Source organism: Cucumis sativus, chromosome 3 (assembly GCF_000004075.3).
Source record: "Cucumis sativus cultivar 9930 chromosome 3, Cucumber_9930_V3, whole genome shotgun sequence".
Classification (NCBI taxonomy): Eukaryota; Viridiplantae; Streptophyta; class Magnoliopsida; order Cucurbitales; family Cucurbitaceae; genus Cucumis; species Cucumis sativus.
This window is the reverse complement of record NC_026657.2, coordinates 188,352-202,009: the sequence shown is the minus strand read 5'-3', so window position 1 is coordinate 202,009 and position 13,658 is coordinate 188,352. Positions and strand designations below refer to the sequence as shown.

Below are 13,658 nucleotides of genomic sequence, written 5' to 3'. Positions count from 1 at the left end.
CTCTCATTTCTATCCAAAAAAAAAAGCAGAAAAATAATCGAGACATTAGGAAAAATTAATAATAAAAAAATTGATATAATAGTAAATAACAATTTATCTTTTTTTTACCCTAATTACAAAAACACTCTCAAACCTTTTGGTCGTTCACACTTCTTTCTCAATCTCCTTCTAGAATGTACAAAATGAGAACTTAATAAGAGTTAGCATACTAAAGTTTAAAGTTTTTCTAATTTATAAGTTTCTTTTATAGTTTATAATTTTTAAGTATTTTCTAAACTCTTTCAAGTTTGAACTTTAGACCAACTCATCAGTTTCCTAAACCTTCTTTTATGTCAGGCTACCACATTTTAAAGTGAGAAGAAAATGTTTTATGCATCAAACCAATAATTAAAAAATCAAACAATATATATAAACAAGTCACATATCTAATAGAGATATTAATGGTAAAATTGTTTTTTCTTAAATTTGACGGTAATAGTATATATTTTTGGACATGTCTGCTCGAAGTTTTTCAACGTACTAATATTTCAATTTCTAATTTTTTGCAATTTTCAATCCAACGTATTCCTTTCCAAAAAAATTAAATTGTGAAAAGAAAACAAAAAATTGAATTTCGAAAAGAAAACAAAAATATCCATAATTAAACCTGGATGAGTTTGGACAATTAATATGGGCACAGACAACATATCCATAATTAAATGGATTATTAATTTTAAGTATTCATAATGATTAATTCCCATCACTCATAACATCAAAATCTAAGATATGGTTTGGTAATTTTTTGTTCCTCTTCTTTTTCTTTTTTTAAAAATTAAACTCACAAACACTAATTTTATTTCTAAAACATTTAAAACATTTAAACATTTAGACGTTAATCCATTATTCATTAAGAAAACTACAAATTAAAAGACCGGTATGATCCAAGGGCTCTTTGCTGTTCCAGGCAAGATGCTGCCAGGTTTATTGTTGAGATGGCTAGTTTCATATTTTGCATCAATAACCTTCAATCCATAGTAACATGTTAGTTTTCAGGTCTGTCTTACATTCTTAATCTTAATAATATTATTCCTTGAAAATAATGTTATGCATAAGGAAATATTCGAATTTCTTGAAGAGAAAGAAATTAGTTATAAACTTAAAGTACAAATTAAGTTATGAAATGAAATAAAAATTCCATTTGATATGAATTAGTATTTAATCTAAGAAATACAGTGGACTTATTGTAAATAATGAACAGCCAAAAATAAATCTTCAGCTTCTCTTCTGTAATGACAGTGCACGTAGTTTCTCCATAACACTTCGAATTTGATCTGAGATATGACCGTACAAGAATCTCTGTGCAGGCTCATCCAGCCTAGTTTGTTCTCCAGTGGCAGGCCATCCTAGTAGAGGAGAGGCCCAGTTACGCGACATGGAAATTGCCATCTGCTTCATGCTAGGTATGTCAAACTGAATCGGCTCACCCACAATAATCTCAATCTTCTTACAGCACAAGGGAACCGGAGGCCTCCTACCAAAGAGAGAGTTTTCAGGCATTATCTGAGAATCCACATAGGTAATCATCATAAAAGTGAGACGGGGTGAAAAGATAAATATTGGGTTTCTACTAAAAGAAACAAGCAAATACTCGTATACTCAAGCCCAGGGTGAATTTTTTAAGAGAGCTATTTACATATGGAAGAGGAGACAAGAAAATCTTAAAAATAACTTGTCATTGAATGATGATACTAAACCTTGAGAAGAAAATTAAAACAAACAAAAATTCATCAAGCAAATCATATGACATGACTTCGACCGATGCATCAAATATTCAAGGACACTTAATTCACCATTAAGTAATGCCTTTCGGCTTTGCTGTATCATATCTCTAAAAACATAGACATTAACAGACGAGAGTGCTTAAACAGTGCCCTTTTGTTTAAGTTAGAAATTCCTCGTAATTTTTTTTAAAATATTTTTTTTATTGGATTTTGTACTTCAGACTCTTTAGATTATGTCAATGAAAGGTTGTGTTTACTTAAAAAGAAACTTAAATAATAATAATGACAATAATAATCACATTCCACAAGTGGTCGATGGAAATGGGAACTGATTCGCATTGAGGGGAAAATGGAAATAATGGGAAGGGGCCATCGAGGAACCCAACACATCTTTCAAATACGTACCTATCTATAAAAATCGGAGAACCTAGATGTCAATTCCATGGCCGAGATGAACTCTATCCAAACAAATGCCCCAGAACAAGCTAAATTTTATCCTCTATCAAGGAATGCAATTTTGTTTTCAGTTCTAAAAAGAAATTCAATCCTTTCACATTTATCCACCTAAATTAAATTTTTATGGGTGCACCTTTTCTACAACTAATGCTTTAGAGTTTAGACAGCTGGTCTCTATGACTGACCCCATAGTTTAGCACCATGGTTTCATCTAGACAGAAATATTAGCAGGATTAGTAGAATTATTGCTATAATTTTTGCAAAAAGAAAACTACCTCATCAAAGCCGCGATGGACAATCGGCAGAACTATTGGTGTTATAGGAGAAACGAACAATAAGACTAGCTGTTCCTCACTTTAATCGTCGGATGGGCACATCATCTTGAGTCACTTTACCTTCTGGAAATGTATGGAGCTGGCAATGTTCACGATCAAAACATAAAAGGAAAAAAAAGATCATTCAGAGGTGGTTGCAATCCAATGATTACCCCCCACCCCACACACATACACGGACTCATTTATGGAATCTAAGGGTAAACAGGAAAAACATAACTCTGAGAGTCTAATTAAATTGTTAAATATTTCCTAAAATCTGAAATATAATTTCATAGTTATCAAGGAACAATTGTCTCCAAGAACGTTGAGCATTTGCTTGTTTCTATAATTGAGTTTGGTTGTTCGGCAAATCAAGTTCTTTGGCCTTTTAGTTGAACATTTGACCTGTACTTTCTTTTTGGAATTATGTTTGCGATGTGGTATTTGTGTCAAATTTACCCCTCTTTTCTAATTGTCTTTTTAGGCTAGAAAAGGAAGGTTCGTAGTCACAAATGGTAATGATTATGAATCCTTATTTTTGGTGTGCAAAAGTGTTGAAAGAATTTATTTGTAGATATCAAGACATAATTATGGATAAGTACCCATTCTCCATTCCTTAAATGCTCAAGTGCTTCATCCATATATTCTTGATGAATTCCAGCACCCCTAGTAACAGGTATACATTTTCCTGCATAGTTTTATGTGTAAAACAGAATTAAACATTTTGAAATTGTAGTTCACAAAACACACTAGACAGTTCACATAGCTATGCATACAAGCATACAAGCATACAAATTAGAATGCAATAATGAATATGTTTCTGCATTCATGCATGATAGAATAGGACTTTAGGGAGATACTGATACATGCATTATTTTTCCTTATAAGAAACAGAAGGAACTTTTTTATAAAAACTTTAGGGAGATACTGATAGGAACTTAAGCGATTATATATTAAGGACACTTCAAATTGGAGATTCAGTCTGCCCTAGATGCTTCTGATGGTCAAAGTCTCCTTGGATTAATTTTCAAGACAAATAATCACACTCTTCCTATTCTTCCCCATAACTACAAAAGCATCTGGTGGGAGATACTAAACTATTCTTTCTCGTAACTGCAAATAACTTACATTGAGAGCTAAGTCCCATGATTATCCACTACAAATAGCTCCCCGTGGGAGTTTGTTAGAAACATTAGCGGAAAAACTTCAGAGATATGATGGGAATCGATATTGAATATCAACTTTAGTATATTATTGATAGTGTTGATGAATCGTAACACTGTTACAATATCAAGAAAGTAGAAGAACGAATTGAGGAGTTCTCAATTTGGAAACTAGGGCACACTTCTGCTATCCTATCTCTCAAGGATGAAACTGTAAGACCCCCAATTATCCATACTTATAGGAGGAAGGGTAGAAAAGTAACTGCACAGGGAATTATTATGGAGAAATGATTGGAAGGACGTTCTGAGTGGTAGGGCCCACTGGGCTGAGGAATATGTGAGTCTATAAATAGGATTATTAGGTTGGAGTAGCTAGGGTATTTTTAACTTTTAGGAGGTAGGGCTACAGCAGCCACCAGGGTCTCTTAAAACCAAGAGGCTGGTATGATCTTTTCTGCATTTTTCCTTGTTGTTTCTTGTTATTTCTTTTCATCTTGTGAATCTGGATCATTTGGCTTTATATATAAATAAAGTAAACCAGAGTACCGCCTCTGTTTAAGCCATTTATACAGTCCTTTCAGTCTAAATTATTGTTAGTATCCTAACAATTGGTATCAGAGCCCGAAAAAACTGGGGGTGGTTACTAGACTAATGGCGCAGAGACAAATAGAAGACAGAGTGGATGGAACTGAGAAGGAAATAATGGGTCTGAAAGAGATGCTGTTAGAAATGAAAAAAGCAATGGAACGAATGGCTGAGGATCTAAGAGAGAACCATAGCTACAAAAGAAGGGAGGAATCTGGGACCTCCGACGGTTCAGTAATGAAACTGAAGGGAAAAGCTGAGGAAACCGATGTTCATAACGAAGGGAACTTGACCATGGGTGACCGTAGTAAATATAAGAAATTAGAGATGCCAATGTTCTTGGGAGAAAACCCGGAATCTTGGGTTTACAGGGCAGAGCATTTTTTTGAGATCAATAATCTACCCGAGACCGAAAAGGTCAAGGTAGCAGTAGTCAGCTTTGGACAAGATGAGGTAGACTGGTACAGATGGTCACACAATCGGAGGAAGGTGGAGTCGTGGGAGGATCTAAAAGAAAGGATGTTTGATTTTTTTAAAGACACAGGGCAGAAGAGTTTAGTGGCGAGACTGATCAGGATTGAACAAGACGGTTCCTACAATGATTATGTAAAGAAATTTGTTAATTATTCAGCACCCCTGCCCCACATGACAGAGAGTGTGTTAAGGGATGCATTCCTGACTGGGCTAGAGCCGAACCTGCAAGCTGAAGTCGTGAGCCGCAATCCACTAACATTGGAGGAGTGTATGAGAGAGGCACAGCTGGTCAACGACAGAAATTTAGCCCTGCAATGGTCCAAGGCAGAAGGGGGAGGACGGAATTACAAAAAAGGCGAAGGAAGCACGAACAAGGGTCCAGAAGGTGGGGAGAAGGGAATCACCAGGAAAACAGAGTTTCCTTTGAAACAGGTGACAATTCCCATTAAAGGCAACTACCAGAAGAGTGAACCACCAGTGAAACGCTTATCGGATGCGGAATTCAGAGCACGACTTGACAAGGGTCTGTGTTTTAAATGCAATGAAAGGTACTCCCCTGGACATCGATGCAAAATGAAGGACAAAAGAGAGCTGATGCTGTTTATCATGAATGAAGAAGAAAGTCTGGAAGACGAAGACAGAACAGAGGAAACTAATGAAGAAGTATTAGAGTTGAATCAGCTTACACTGGAGGAGGGAACCGAAATTGAGTTAAAGGCAATACATGGCCTAACAAGTAAAGGAACGATGAAGATCAAAGGCGAAATTAAAGGGAAAGAAGTATTGATACTGATTGACAGTGGGGCCACCCACAATTTCATACACAACAAAATTGTGGAGGAAGTGGGACTGGAGTTAGAGAATCATACTCCGTTTGGAGTCACTATCGGAGATGGTACAAGATGCCAAGGAAGAGGCGTGTGTAACAGGTTAGAACTAAAACTTAAAGAGATCACAATCGTGGCTGATTTTTTAGCAATTGAACTGGGGAGTGTAGATGTGATTCTAGGGATGCAATGGTTAAACACAACGGGAACCATGAAGATACACTGGCCATCCTTGACCATGACATTTCGGATGGGAAAAAAACAGTTTATCTTAAAAGGAGATCCTTCACTTATTAGGGCAGAGTGCTCTCTGAAAACTATTGAAAAAACATGGGAAGAGGACGACCAAGGCTTCTTACTCGAAATGCAGAACTATGAGGCAGAGGAAGATGGGGAATTGGATGAAGTACAGAGAGTAAAGGGGGATGAGGAAGAATCTCCAATGATTCAAGTCTTACTCCAGCAGTACACGGATTTATTCGAAGAACCGAAGGGATTACCACCAAAAAGGGAGTGTGACCATCGTATTTTGCTGGTAACCGGCCAGAAACCTATCAATGTGAGACCTTACAAATATGGCCACACACAAAAAGAAGAAATCGAGAAGTTAATATCTGAAATGCTCCAAGTTGGGATAATACGACCCAGTCACAGCCCTTACTCGAGTCCTGTGTTGCTGGTAAGAAAGAAAGACGGAGGGTGGAGATTCTGTGTTGATTACAGAAAATTAAATCAAGTAACCATATCGGATAAATTTCCAATACCCGTGATAGAGGAATTGCTAGACGAACTGCATGGGGCCACTGTTTTTTCAAAACTGGATCTCAAATCTGGATATCATCAGATACGGATGAAGGAGGAGGATGTGGAAAAGACAGCATTCAGAACCCATGAAGGACACTACGAGTTTCTGGTCATGCCGTTCGGCCTCACTAACGCACCAGCTACTTTCCAATCTTTAATGAATCTGGTCTTTAAACCCTTCCTCAGGAGATGTGTACTGGTATTTTTTGATGATATATTGATATACAGCACGAATCTCACAGAACACGAAAAGCATTTGGCCATGGTTTTTGCAGTAATGCGGGATAACCAGTTAGTTGCTAACAAAAAAAAATGCGTAATAGCCCATTCACAGATTCAGTATTTGGGGCATTTAATATCCAGTAGAGGGGTTGAAGCTGATGGAGACAAGATCAAGGACATGGTAAATTGGCCCCAACCCAAAGATGTAACCGGATTGAGGGGGTTCTTAGGGTTGACAGGTTACTACAGAAGATTCGTCAAAGGGTATGGGGAGATGGCAGAACCGCTGACCAAATTATTACAAAAGAACTCATTCCTATGGGGGGAAGAAGCAACAGAGGCGTTTGATAAGCTGAAATTAGCCATGACAACCCTACCCGTACTAGCTCTACCGGATTGGAACCTGCCTTTCATCATTGAAACAGATGCGTCGGGGATTGCTTTAGGGGCAGTTCTATCTCAAAATGGCCATCCCATAGCTTTTTTCAGTCAAAAACTATCAAACCGAGCAAAAACCAAGTCCATATATGAGAGGGAATTGATGGCTGTGGTTCTGTCAGTACAGAAGTGGAGACATTACCTCTTGGGAAGGAAGTTTACAATCATCTCAGATCAGAGGGCCCTCAAGTTCCTTTTAGAGCAAAGGGAAGTGCAACCCCAATTCCAGAAGTGGCTGACTAAACTCCTCGGGTATGACTTCGAAATACTTTACCAACCCGGACTACAAAACAAAGCAGCCGATGCCCTCTCCCGAATAGAACAACCAGTGGAAATGAAGAATATGTCCACCACGGGTATTGTCAACATGGAGGTGGTAGAGAAAGAGGTTGAGTTAGATGAAGAGCTTAAGGCAATCATTGAAGAATTAAAACAGAATCCTGATGAGCCTAGTAAATTCCAATGGGTGAATGGAAACCTATGGTATAAGAAGCGGATTGTGTTGTCAAAAGAATCCACTCTGATCCCCACCTTACTACATACATTTCATGACTCCATTTTGGGAGGCCATTCCGGGTTCTTAAGGACGTATAAAAGGATGTGTGGGGAATTGTATTGGAAGGGTATGAAGGCGGATGTAAAAAAATATGTGCAAGAATGCGAGGTTTGCCAGAGAAATAAGTTGGAAGCAACTAAACCAGCTGGAGTTCTGCAGCCAATTCCAATTCCAGAAAGAATCTTGGAAGACTGGTCCATGGACTTCATTGAAGGGCTACCTAAAGCAGGAGGTATGAATGTAATAATGGTAATTGTGGACAGGCTGAGCAAATACTCCTATTTTATCACCATGAGGCATCCTTTCAATGCAAGGCAAGTGGCTGAAGTGTTTATTGACCGGGTAGTGAGTAGACATGGAATACCTAAGTCAATCATTTCCGATAGGGATAAAATTTTCATAAGCAACTTTTGGAAAGAAATATTTGCTAGCATGGGAACCCTTCTAAAAAGAAGTACGGCATTCCACCCTCAAACGGACGGACAAACTGAAAGAGTAAACCGTTGTGTAGAAACTTATCTGAGGTGTTTTTGTAATGAGCAGCCGACAAAGTGGAATAAGTTCATTCCCTGGGCAGAACTATGGTATAATACAACTTTCCATGCCTCCTCAAGATCAAATCCCTTCCAGATTGTATATGGACGATCACCTCCTCCGCTGCTATCATACGGCAATCACAAGACTCCTCACAATGAGGTGGAACTAATGCTGAAAGAGAGGGATTTAGCACTGATTGCTCTAAAGGAGAACCTGAACGTGGCGCAGAACCGAATGAAGAAAATGGCAGACTCTAAGAGGAGGGAACTTAAGTTCAAGGTGGGAGATGAGGTATATCTCAAGCTTCGACCCTATAGGCAACATTCTCTAGCACGAAAGAGGTCGGAGAAGTTGGCCCCTAAATTCTATGGACCTTACCGCATAATTGAAGAAATTGGAGAAGTGGCGTATAGGCTGCAGTTACCGCCCGAAGCTTCCATTCATGACGTCTTCCATATTTCCCAACTGAAACTGAAATTGGGAAAAACACATGTAGTACAAATCCAACAACCAGTACTAACGGAAGAGTTTGAACTACAGCTACAACCAGAAACCGTACTGGGCATTCGATGGAATAAGGACTTGGGGGCCAACGAGTGGTTGGTGAAATGGAAAGAACTACCGGAGAACGAGGCTACCTGGGAAGCAGTGTACCAAATGAATCAACAGTTTCCCACCTTCCACCTTGAGGACAAGGTGAACTTGGAACCGAGGGGTATTGTAAGACCCCCAATTATCCATACTTATAGGAGGAAGGGTAGAAAAGTAACTGCACAGGGAATTATTATGGAGAAATGATTGGAAGGACGTTCTGAGTGGTAGGGCCCACTGGGCTGAGGAATATGTGAGTCTATAAATAGGATTATTAGGTTGGAGTAGCTAGGGTATTTTTAACTTTTAGGAGGTAGGGCTACAGCAGCCACCAGGGTCTCTTAAAACCAAGAGGCTGGTATGATCTTTTCTGCATTTTTCCTTGTTGTTTCTTGTTATTTCTTTTCATCTTGTGAATCTGGATCATTTGGCTTTATATATAAATAAAGTAAACCAGAGTACCGCCTCTGTTTAAGCCATTTATACAGTCCTTTCAGTCTAAATTATTGTTAGTATCCTAACAGAAACAGAGTACAACTGTCATTTGAAAATACTAAATGCCTTTCCCTCTCAGTTAAAAAACTATTTATACTTGCTCCTAACCAGTCCTATTTATTATTTACCACCTCCGTGTTTGTATCCCCTCCCACACATGTTGAAGCTTTCTTTCCTCTTCTACTGTATTGATGTATGATAGGGGTCTATCAAGATATTAGGGCATAGTATCTTAACAATTATGAGGTCCCTTGATTTTTCCAATATGGAATCCTTAACAAATTAAAGTGTTCCAGATTCATTGTCTTTGATATCATAATACTGTTTCAATGTTACTTTGATATTTCTTTTCTCATGAGTCATGATGATATCCCAACTCCCACTAATGACAACTATGCTATTGGAAATTTTCTGTGCATCTGAATTAACACTGCTTTGTAATCACCTTTCACTAACCAACTCCTACTAATGGAAGATAAAACCAAAAAGAAAACAGTAACAATGAAGTAACATAGAGTAGATGTCTCTTACCTAATCGGAATAAATAAGATAGCACAACGTTCTTAAAGCAAATATCCTCTGCTGCCAACACCCACCTACCTAATGTTGCATCAGAGGTCGGAAAACCTTTGAAGCCCCACATGACTGGATCGTCTATCCTGTTGTATCCACAAAAGCAACATCAACTTAGAAATTACACAAAGATACAGAGAGTGAAACCCAGCCAAGTTAACGTGGGAGGTGGATTGCGACAAACTGAGAAGCTTAGAAGCTAATGGAAACAACGCCAAAAAACAAGGGAAAGAGACAAACGTGGACATATGATTGCTAACAGTGACGAGGGGCACTCCGGGAGGCCGGTGTTGGACAAGTCGAATGAGAGTATCGGCGTTGTGGACAGTAGTGGTGTTTAGAACATTTGCCACAGCCTTGGCAAAAGCACCCACTGCCACGAACAACATTTTCCTTGGGATTCCCCACATGTAGCCCATTCGCCCTGCCCACTCCATATGTCGGCCCATGCCTGTCGTAGGGCTCTGTGAACAAGCCTCAAGCCCCTGTGTATGACTTCGGCATCAGCAAGAGGATGATGTACAATACAGAACCACATAATGCATGATTGCAAGGACCCGACTATTCAAAATTGTTAACAAGGGTCATGACTCATGCATGCAACCAATACGACAGCACTGGACAAAACTAGAAGACTCACCGAACTTTTATTCAAATAAAAACATGAAAGATGTGTTAAGTTCATAATCCATTCCATAACAACGTTCAGTTTGGGATCCCAAAGTTTAGAAAACAAATAACAAAAACTTAAAGTAAAAACATAACATAAGACTTAAAGGAGTGATACAAATAAGTTAACTAAAATGTAACTGGACCTTGCAGTCACCCATGGCCATCCGCCTAAGTCAACTTGTTCTTATCTAAAATATTTCTCTGGAAGGGTGAGTACTAAAAAATACTCAGTATGAAACCCCACAACTAGGGTAAGAAAATGCAAACACACGTGCATCGAGACTATTCTTAAGTAATCATTGTGGGACTAAACTTTCTTTCTATGTTTTCCACTTCTTCCCTTTCATAAGTTGGGTTGTTCATCACTTTTGTACACAGTCTGTCTACATCACTTTCAAACACATAACCCACTGCACATTGGGCGTGGCGTGTATCATTTCATATACTCAAAACTTCCTATGAAGCACAAACATGGATATAGCATACGAATACTATAGGATATGGTGAAACGCGAGGCCCTAAAAAACTAGGATAAGAATGTGTGTGTTCAAACATGTAAATTTAACATAAAAATACTAGATTTAATCCACTAAAAATATATTTAAAAAATGTCAAATTAATGACAATATTACAATCAACAATACAATAATATTGTTAAGTTAATGGCAATAGTACAATCTACAGTGCTCTAGGTAACATCTTTTTTAGTTGGAATATGTTTCTTTAGAGGGGATGTTTTGTGGATTCTTATTTTCTTTTCTTTTCTTTTAAGCCCTTGTATTTTTCATGTTCTTTTTCTCAATGAAAGTTGTTGATTCTATCAAAAAATACAATACAAACACTAGAATTAAATACAAAAAGCAACATAAAAAATACTGAAATACAATAGTCATTAGAATACAATAAAAAGGTTGGTGGTGCACCAGAGTATGGACTGATCAGAGAAGAAGACTTGAGGGAGAACAACGAGGGACTTTTTCGTTGAACTGTTGAAGATATTCAATAGGTTATTTATGCTTGACTTTGTGGGGACCCTGACATGAAGATGAAAATGAGATGATTCTGGTTTTTTTCTTTTAATTTTTTAATTTTTCGTTCAGGCAGTGAGCTTTTTAGATAGACTACTTAGTCTCAGATTAGGAAAAATTAAATGAGCTTTTTTTATATATTTTTTGGTAAGGTCCAGCGTGTCCACTATACGTATCTAGAAGTAGGCATGAGTATCTTATATTTAAACAAAATAATTTTAAGAAAACAGATATGCCACATCTATCAGTATCTAATACTGACATCCGACACCAATTCTCTACCTAACGTGAAGTATTTTGTGCTTCATAGCAAGCCCCGTTAGGTATGTATCACGTCCATGTGTATCGACTCTAGAACATCGTTTTCATGCACTGGAGCCCTTGGACACGCACCTTCCATGCAGTTAAATTGTTCAATAAAAGGGAAGGAAACCATTGAACGCTTTCATGACTTTGACAAGCATTCACACGTGCATGAGGTCCTGTGCAATATAACAAGCCTTGCAGCCATATACATCAAACTTCACATGCATGACGTACATAACATAACATTCACGAGCTTCACATATTATACTATTCACATTTCATGGCTTAATCAATTATGGATAAATTTCAGAAATGGCACTCATAAGTCATAAAACATTGCATTGAAATTCATGACATTTAAAAAACATGACTTTCATGGTCTAAGACTGGCACAAGAATTCACGTAAGATATACAGTCGGTGGTAACACCCAAACTTGCCCTTAAAGCATTCCAAGGGCAAGGTCCCTTACCTCGAATCCAATCCCAATATCCACCAATAACAATTCTCTTCTCCTTACGGAACCTCGATCAATGTTCTAACCAAAACTGAATTCAGTACCAATTCAAGCCATGAAAGTATCTCCAAGAGAAGATCGGAGGGTAAATACCCATCGAAACGTACCCCAAAAATCTTAATGTCTTGCTGGATAGCACATTAGACTCCTGCAAACTCAAGAATCTAAGATCAAAACAACGTGGGTAAGTTAAATTTAAGCCAAATGGGTTATGGTGTGAGAAGAACCAAAGAACTCACATTAAACTCACCAAAACTCCTACGCACTGCTCCTAACCGGTAGAGAGAGTAAGAAAACCCCTTGAATCAGAGATAGAGCTTACTGGCTACGAAGGCACGAGCGGCGGCGTTGGTCAAGGCTGCTGGTCTAGATTGATATTCGGATGATTTGAACACCCATAACTTTGATGAGAGTTAGAGATTTGCTGGGATTAATTTGTAAGGAAGATTTTTGGAAAACTAAGTCTGTTTTGGTGAGAGGGGTAAAGATTGGGATTGTTTTTAGAACAGTTGTTTTGGGACAATGCGGGGTATGAAAAGTTACAAGAGGCTCTTAAATGATAAAAATCGTTTATCTTCGTTTTCCCTCTTGATAAGATAATTTGGCTCTCATGTGTTTTTATGCTGGCTTGAGTTAAGTTATTTTTGTTCTAACTCCTTGTAATTCAACTTTAAATGCAGAATCAAAAATCAATTTTATAATTATTTTACTTGCTTTGGTTTTAGGTGGTTTTACAACCTAATCCAACCATGAAAATAGTAATCACTAGGTGTAATTATGTTTACTAGTTGAGTTTCTATTTCAATAGAATGACATAGATAACTTAGTCTTAATTCCGAGTGTATTATGTATTTCTATTCACGAGTGATTTTCGTTTGATTTGTATGGGTGAGATTGACTAGTTCGTTGACTCAATAAGCCTACCATTTATTTACAACTTTATGATAAGTAGATGAGTGTTCCCTTAAACAATGACTTGAAACGAACAAAGGGTCTTACCCTCTCACTAGCTCGAGATGGTTTTATGTTTAATGATTTGAATTAATATAAGAGTAAAATGATAATTTGACTCAACTGATGTTACAAACACTCATGAATGACTAATTGGCTATTAGTCTATATTAATGGATACATAAACTAATATATACAAGGAGAAGAGTAAAACTATGAATGTTTAGTTACGTGTACACATAATTAACGAGTATTGATTAATGTGGTTAATGAGTTTTAGCGAATTAAACTGAAATTTGTGATCTATAGGTTTATTAGATCTCCTCAGCAGCTAGTAGAGGGTAGCGAGGCTATTATGTTTTAGAATTTGAAATGTTCAATTTTACTTAG

General features: G+C 37.6%; 1 protein-coding gene across 1 annotated transcript; it reads right to left on the bottom strand.

Moving 5' to 3' along the window:
* Positions 1-1,039: 1,039 nt before the first annotated feature.
* LOC116401679 (N-acylphosphatidylethanolamine synthase-like) lies at positions 1,040-12,901 on the bottom strand. Its single transcript, XM_031883269.1, is given in 8 exon segments — positions 1,040-1,539; positions 2,492-2,542; positions 2,544-2,630; positions 3,133-3,218; positions 9,754-9,881; positions 10,036-10,280; positions 12,425-12,465; positions 12,568-12,901. Coding segments are annotated over 6 exon segments (849 nt in total). The 5' UTR covers positions 10,245-10,280; positions 12,425-12,465; positions 12,568-12,901; the 3' UTR covers positions 1,040-1,251.
* Between the last annotated feature and the right edge of the window lie 757 nt (positions 12,902-13,658).